General features: G+C 36.0%; 1 protein-coding gene across 1 annotated transcript in view; it reads left to right on the top strand.

Moving 5' to 3' along the window:
- The first annotated feature begins 18 nt into the window (after nucleotides 1-18).
- Nucleotides 19-7,269, top strand: part of gak (cyclin G associated kinase) — a 42,432-nt gene continuing 35,181 nt past the window's right edge. Inside the window, exons 1-3 of the mRNA XM_043720893.1 lie at nucleotides 19-165; nucleotides 2,026-2,148; nucleotides 4,300-4,433. Of these exons, the coding sequence (XP_043576828.1) occupies nucleotides 19-165; nucleotides 2,026-2,148; nucleotides 4,300-4,433 (404 nt within the window). The remainder of the gene's footprint in view (nucleotides 166-2,025; nucleotides 2,149-4,299; nucleotides 4,434-7,269) is intronic.

The raw sequence follows: 7,269 nt of genomic DNA on the forward strand, positions 1-7,269 counted from the left end.
TATATTTTTCCCCCAGTTATGTCATTTCCAGCTAAAGGTGTTGAGTCTGCAATCAAAAACAACATTGAAGATGTTAGATTGTTTCTGGATTCCCGCCATCCAGGACATTATGCAGTATACAATCTATCACAACGAACCTACAGATCCTCCAAATTCCATAACAGAGTATGTTTTAACAAATCTAAAAAGTGAATTGAAATTAGCTGACTTCAATGCACTGTTTAACTTTGTATTCTTCAGTTTAAATTTTTTCCACAAAAACCTCCATTATTTTGACAGATTTGAATGATGATGTGTAATTAATGATTGTTTCTGTCATTTATATGTTATGTAACTCAGTTCAATGTGTTTGTATGTGTGGTATGACTGTAGCTATTCAGTTAAACTTTTTCTATAAATGAAAGGCCACTGATTAAAGTGGACAGCATTCAGTTGGACACCTTTGTATGTGGGAATTATTCAGCCAAATTGTTTTCAAACCTCCATTTACAGTAGTGCCTCTTTTTAAAGTGACCATGCTGGTAAAGACCTTAACACCATGCTGCATGTCATGTCTTGAGAAATGTTAGGAAAATCAAAACAGCATACTAGTTTATTGCATTGAATGAAAATACTTTAACATTATTTTAGATTTTGAATGAAATGTTATACCATTAAATTTCACATGTAGTTTGGGCAAGAATATGTCTAAAACTAGCGTTTTATACTTTTAATAAAGGCAAGGATGTGAAGATGGAGCTGGATAAGGGAAACTGGGAAAATAGGTTAAATGTTGGTTAGTGCAAACACAGTGACAGCCTTTTGAGATATTTCATAATGTTAAGCAAAGTTCTCGGCAGAGAATGCACAATCTGTAGCGAATTAAAAAAGTTAACAATAGTGTCAAATTGAAGAAAAGGGTGTATACTCTGTAGAGTTTTAGGGTAGGTCAGAAAGTTGTTCAGAATTCTAAAAAAGCGGCAAGAAATGGTGGAAAAAGCATCAAGGAAGAGGAAATCAGAGTACTAAGTCTTTCCTTTAAGTTGGGGAGAAAGTGAGGACTGCAGATGCTGGAGATCAGAGCTGAAAATGTGTTACTGGAAAAGCGCAGCAGGTCATTTTGTTTTAACATTCTTTTCACAGTCCCAGCTTACCTTTATTATTTCAGCTAGGAATGCACAGTGCTACACTTATTGTAAACCATTTCAAATTGTACATTAGATTTAGACAAAACCTATCTCAGATTTGAACATTGGTTCCTATGACAACCAATAATTTACTAAAAGTCATGTCACTTCACATTGTGAATTTCAAGAAGGTAGTGCAAACTTTAAGTGATGGGCAAGAGTTTGTGAAAAAAAACTTGGTAGTAGTCTAGAAACAGTTTCTTTAATGATTTAAAAAGAAAATGAGTAATCAAAGTGGGTGTTTATTCTCTAGAGAATGAATCTGAGGAATTAATAATGGAAAACAAGGAAATGGTGGAAACCTCAAGCAAGTGTATTCTCTGTAGGTGACTTCGAAGTTCTCCCAAAGATGCTTGAAAATCAAAAAGATGAAGTAGACAAAAGAAATTAACCCAATTAGAATTGCGTCAAAAGGTTTACTAAGAAAGCTTTGAGAAATAAATCATGCTGTGGGATATCCATCTGAAAGGAAAGATGGAGGTTTCAGTTTCATGTCTTATCTGAAAAGCAGCATTTCTGATAGTGCAGCACTTCCTCACCACTCCGCTGAAGTGTCAGCTGGAGTTTGTGATCATGATGCTGAAGTTAGATTGGGATTCTCAAACATTCTAACTATAAAGGCACATAAGTGCCTCTCCAAAGAAAAAGACTCCACTGGTTCAAACTTAAATGTACATCTTTTTGTGTAAATATGCTTTAACTTGATGATTAAATAAAATTAGCTTCATTAAATTAAGCTGATAAAAATATTTAGGATTCAATTTACATATTTATATTTAGTCATGAAGCTGTAATTTAGATTTTATTAAAATTCATGAATATTTCATAAAAACATTTGCTCTGTTTTTAATAAATGTAGGTTTCTGAATGTGGCTGGCCTGCACGTCGTGCCCCGAGTCTACAAAACCTGTACAATATTTGCAGGAATATGCACTTATGGCTGAAACAAGATCAGAAGAATATTTGTGTTGTTCATTGCCTTGTAAGTTGCGTACAAGTGTGTTTATGTGAGACATTAAAAGTCATTGTTGGAAAAGGGTAATTGTACAAATACTTATAAGATAGCTTAAAAAAATTTTTTTCATTTTGCTTAAACTTGTTGAGTAAAGCATTTCAACCTCAAAATAAGTTAAATCAAGAAGTAACTGTTCATATAGAGTGCTAGATATGGATCTCTACACAGTAGTGGAAGCAATAGCCCTGAAATAATGTAAGAAATAATTAAATGTGACAGTTGAAGAGTTGTAGCTTTTTTGCTGATTGTAAGAATTGAGATGAACTAATAAGTGTTCTGAAACGTAAGTAACGTTTGAAAATTACAATAATCCAATATAAATAATTTATTTCTAAGGAAGTGAAGGACAATTTATGTCATGTTTAATTTCTATATTGTTCCTTGTGCAGGAAGCCATCTCATACCTCAAAATACGCAAAGGAGAAAATAATTAGATTTTAAGCAGGAGGCAAGATAGGTGAGAGGAGAGGCAAAGGTTTAATTGATGTTTGCAGCTGTTTTAAAAGCAGGATAAAGGTCGATAACCCAGAAGGAATTCAAATAAAATTCAGCAGATAGATAATAGCAGAATAAGTGAACACAAACGGTGGAACACAGTGAATGAGCAGGCGTGAGAAGCTTAGAGTGAGAGGATTAAGAGTGCATATTTAATTCGTATGGCAAGAGAATATCACTAAGGTGAGGCAAGACAAGGATAGAAGCATATTTGAAAGTGAGAGCAAGAGCACAAATGCTACCTTTGCCTAGCTACTATCACTTCTGAAGAAGGGTCACTGGACTTGAAATGTTAACTCTGTTTTCTCTCCATAGATGCTGCCTGACTTGCTGAGTTTCTCCAGCAATTTCTTTTTTTGTTCAAGAAATTTGAAATCTGTTTGCTGGGGTTTTGAGTTGTAATGCTTGGAAAAGATCGAGTTGATGAGAGCGCAGAACTTTGTGAGAAATAAACCATAGTATTGGATTACATTCACACCTCTAGAGTACAGGGGCAGTGAACCTGACCAGAAGACTTCGAAAAGTTGGATGTTTAGGTGTTAAGGATATGGATTTGCTCTTGAAGGAGACAATGGCAATTGCTTTTGTGGCAGTGGAAGGGAAATAGTTTTAGTACAAAGTGGATATAAATAAGACAAATCTGGTTGATCGGTATGGTACGACTTTATGCTTTCTGACAAGTCTTTGGATGGTAGTTGTGAAGTTTGAGCAAGTCCTAGCTGTAAAAGTACTAACTATATGAATACTGCCAGTACTGACTAGGCAGATTTAATAGAGGAAATAAAATGGCTGAATTGGTGTTATTTTTATATTTACAAAACTTTGGTTTATAGAAACTGTTAGGTAATTGATATAATGTATTTAAATTAGGTTTTCTGAGACTTGGGATTGATATAATCTTTGATCAAAAGTGTGGCACTGGAAAAGCACAGAAGGTCAGGCAGCATCCAAGGAGTAGGAGAGTTGAGGTTTCGGACATAAGCCGTTTATCCCAGGTAGCACCACACTTTTTGACTCTGATCTCCAGCATCTGCAGTCCTCACTTTCTCATAGTTTTTGACTAATTGAAGTTTGGGCAATGTCAGAGCGGTTCTTTGTGAGCCACAGAGTTGTCCTTATTTAATACAAGGTTGACATGATCATGGTTGTGCTGTGATGTTATAATGTTTGCAGTCCTGAACTTGAAAATTTCAGGCATATTATTGGAATCTGTAAAAGGGAGCATCACACTGTTGCTTATGCTGACATGAGGTCACAAGAATGGGAAAGGCATTGTATCCTTCGATGAAATTGAAGGATTCTTCAAGGATTTAGTTAATAATAGAAGAGGGCAGTTACTGACAAAATAGATTGTCACCTGCAGTGCTGATTAGTTGATTTTCATTAGGTGCTGGGTATTGGCTTTGGCTGCAAGATTGAATACTTTGTGTGGTGGATGTATGAGAATCTGTCCATCTTCTGTTCGAGCTCCTTGAATTGCCCTTCAGATTGGGACGCAACGTGCAAACATTGATGGCTGTTCTAGTTCTGTTGCACCATTAATTTTATGCCTTAAATGATGAGTGTCTGATATTGGGCCAAACGTGCTCAGCTGTTGATTTTTATTCATATCTTTCACAATAGGATGGCCGAGCAGCATCTGCAGTAGTCGTCTGTTCTTTCCTGTGTTTTTGTCGGCTGTTCACCACTGCTGAAGCTGCAGTCTACATGTTCAGTATGAAGAGGTCACCACCTGGAATCTGGCCCTCTCATAAACGGTATGGTTTAGTTTTACTTTCATAATATAAAGCTTGCGCTGGAATTGTATTAAGTGTATCAAATATTGTTCATCAGAGCCATCCATTGGTTGTCCAGATCTTTCTTACAGTAGAGCCTAAGAGTACAAAATTGCAATTATGCTGTCTTATTAATTGGAGCACAAGTAATACATAAAATATTGAAATAAGAATAAGCCATTCGGTCCCTTGAGCCTGATTCACCATTTAATGACTCAATGACTGACTCCCAGTGTCAACTCCATATTCCCACCCAATAGTGATTTCCATTGATTTTAAGAGCACAAAACACTTAATAATGTCAAGTTGGAATGAATTTACTAATTGAGTACCCCTAATCTTCTGGAACAGAGAATATCAATGACTCTCAAACTTCTGAGTAAAGACATGACTTCTCGGTCCAAAATGGCTATTGTCCTAGATCCCCTGTGTTCAGAATGTCCAGGCAGGAGATCAGCCTGTAAATAACTGCATTGTCAAGTGTCTTCAAAATCTTAAATGTTTCAGTATGATCAGATCTCATTCTTCTAAACTTCAGAGAGTGTAGCCCTAATGTATTTACTCCACCTGCATAGGATAGTCCCCCATCGCAGGGGTCTGTTTAATGGATCTTTGTAGTAATGCCTTTAGGTCTAAATATACTGTTCTTTGGATAAAATTGCACACAGTACTCAAGGTTTGTTTTCATCAAAGCCCTAAATGATTGCCACAAGACTGAATTCAGATCCTACTGATGGGACTGTCGGATTGGTGGGATGAATATTTGTTGGCTGTATGAGGAATGTCCAATTGGGAGAAAAATGGGAACTGATGCTGGCTGTGTAGCCATTATGTACCTGAATAGAACATAATCCCCACTTTCCATTACTGATATCCCTCACTAATTGAGGACAAAAATAAATATCAAGAGTGTACAAAAAAGAAGGCAAGAAATTGGATTTCCTTATTTTGTAGGCCTTAATAAAGTTTTAGTTGAACTCCCTATTTTGTTAACAAAGACTGGAATCCTCATAATCTGGCAGAATATTAATTACTGTCTTTCATTCGGGTCCTGATTTATTTAATCTTAGTTAGACCATCAAAGGGTAGATTGATTGTACTTTATCACAGAGCAGAAGACCATCACGTTTGTCAGGTTTTAAATGTCACCAGTTACAGGACTAGTGTCTGTTCACTGGACAGTGGAATAATATTAAACTGGGAGAAAATATCATATAAATGGTGGGACTTTTCATTGGTTTTTATTATGCTACAAGAAGTCAATGTGCATTGCTAGATTTTAACTATTCAACTTAACATATGTTTTTGATTTATTGGAATAATTCATGTAAATCCATGATAGAAATCTATCATAGAGTTCATAAATTAATTAGTTTACTAATGAATTCAATTTATGAATTGATTTTTAATTAAGACATCTATTTCAAGCCCTTATTTGAAAACTATTGCATATGTCCATTTTTTTGAAAAAGGGGCCATAGTTACGAATTATTGAACAAATGTACATTCATGCAAAATGGGCTTGATTTGTTTTGTTCAGTAGTGTAGCTTTTGATGAAGTGATTAAGTCCTCCTTGAGCATTTCCTGATATATTAAAATGTAGTTACAATTAAGGTTTGTTTCAATAATTGTAATAGTGGTCACCAAATTTGCAGCCCACAGACTAACTAATCCATTCTCCTCGTTCTTTGAAATGCAACTTATGGTCTTTCTTTCAAAGATCTAATGTATCACAGGGAAGTGACTTTCTTACTCATGTAAACTTACTACTAAGTTATTGACAGGACTTTTCAAAAGTAAAATAGGTTCAGCTACATGACAGTCAAGCTAATAAAATGGTTTGTTCGTAAATAGAATTATTCATGGAAACAGGTAGTGTGTGTACTATTGAAGGATCCAGTTCTAGAAGTCCATAAGCAGCTCATGATGGTGATAATTAAACTACTAAATCATACAGTAGCTCTGAATACTCCTTATAAAACCTTAAGACATGTGTTCTTCCAAGAACTAAGTGGACTCAGTGAAAAACTAATAAATTCTAGTGTGAATTATGCAATTATAATACAGTCGCTGGAGTTTAATTCAGCTAGTGCTGTTTGGCAACCGGATCAGAAATGACTTACAGTGGATGATCTTACATTATTTATGTTCTTGATTCCTGAACCTGTTTCTTTTGTGGTAATTTTCAACAGCCTGTCTTGATAATATTGTAGATCAAATATACTGTTCACAAAACAATTAACAAGAGTATAGCAACTTCAAAGGAAATTGCTCTCCCTCCTTGCTGTCTTCAGAGAATGGCAACACAAAGTCCTCCTCTGGTTATTAAGTACCACTCTCCACCCCCTTTTGTCAATTTCTTGCCCAAATTGCACCATGTACCTAAGGAATGCTAAGACGTTTCATTCCTTTTGTTGTTACTTTCCAATGGCTCGCTTATCGCAATACTTCACTGTCAACCACTTAGATACACACAGTTCCGGATTTCATTACTGTCTCAGCAGTGGTAAATGTTGTGTAACTTTCCTGGGTATTAAAACTTTTAAAACAACTGTACCGGTGGAATTAGCACTCTGTGGGAAGCTAGAGAAGTGATTGCTGGGCCTCTTGCTGAGATATTTGTATCATCGATAGTCACAGGTGAGGTGCCGGAAGACTGGAAGTTGGCAAACGTGGTGCTACTGTTTAAGAAGGGCGGTAAAGACAAGCCAGGGAACTATAGACCAGTGAGCCTGACCTCAGTGGTGGGCAAGTTGTTAGAGGGAATCCTGAGGGACAGGATGTACATGTATTTGGAAAGGCAAGGACTGATTAGGG

The sequence above is a fragment of the Chiloscyllium plagiosum genome, chromosome 2 (genome assembly GCF_004010195.1).
Source record: "Chiloscyllium plagiosum isolate BGI_BamShark_2017 chromosome 2, ASM401019v2, whole genome shotgun sequence".
Lineage (NCBI taxonomy): Eukaryota > Metazoa > Chordata > Chondrichthyes > Orectolobiformes > Hemiscylliidae > Chiloscyllium > Chiloscyllium plagiosum.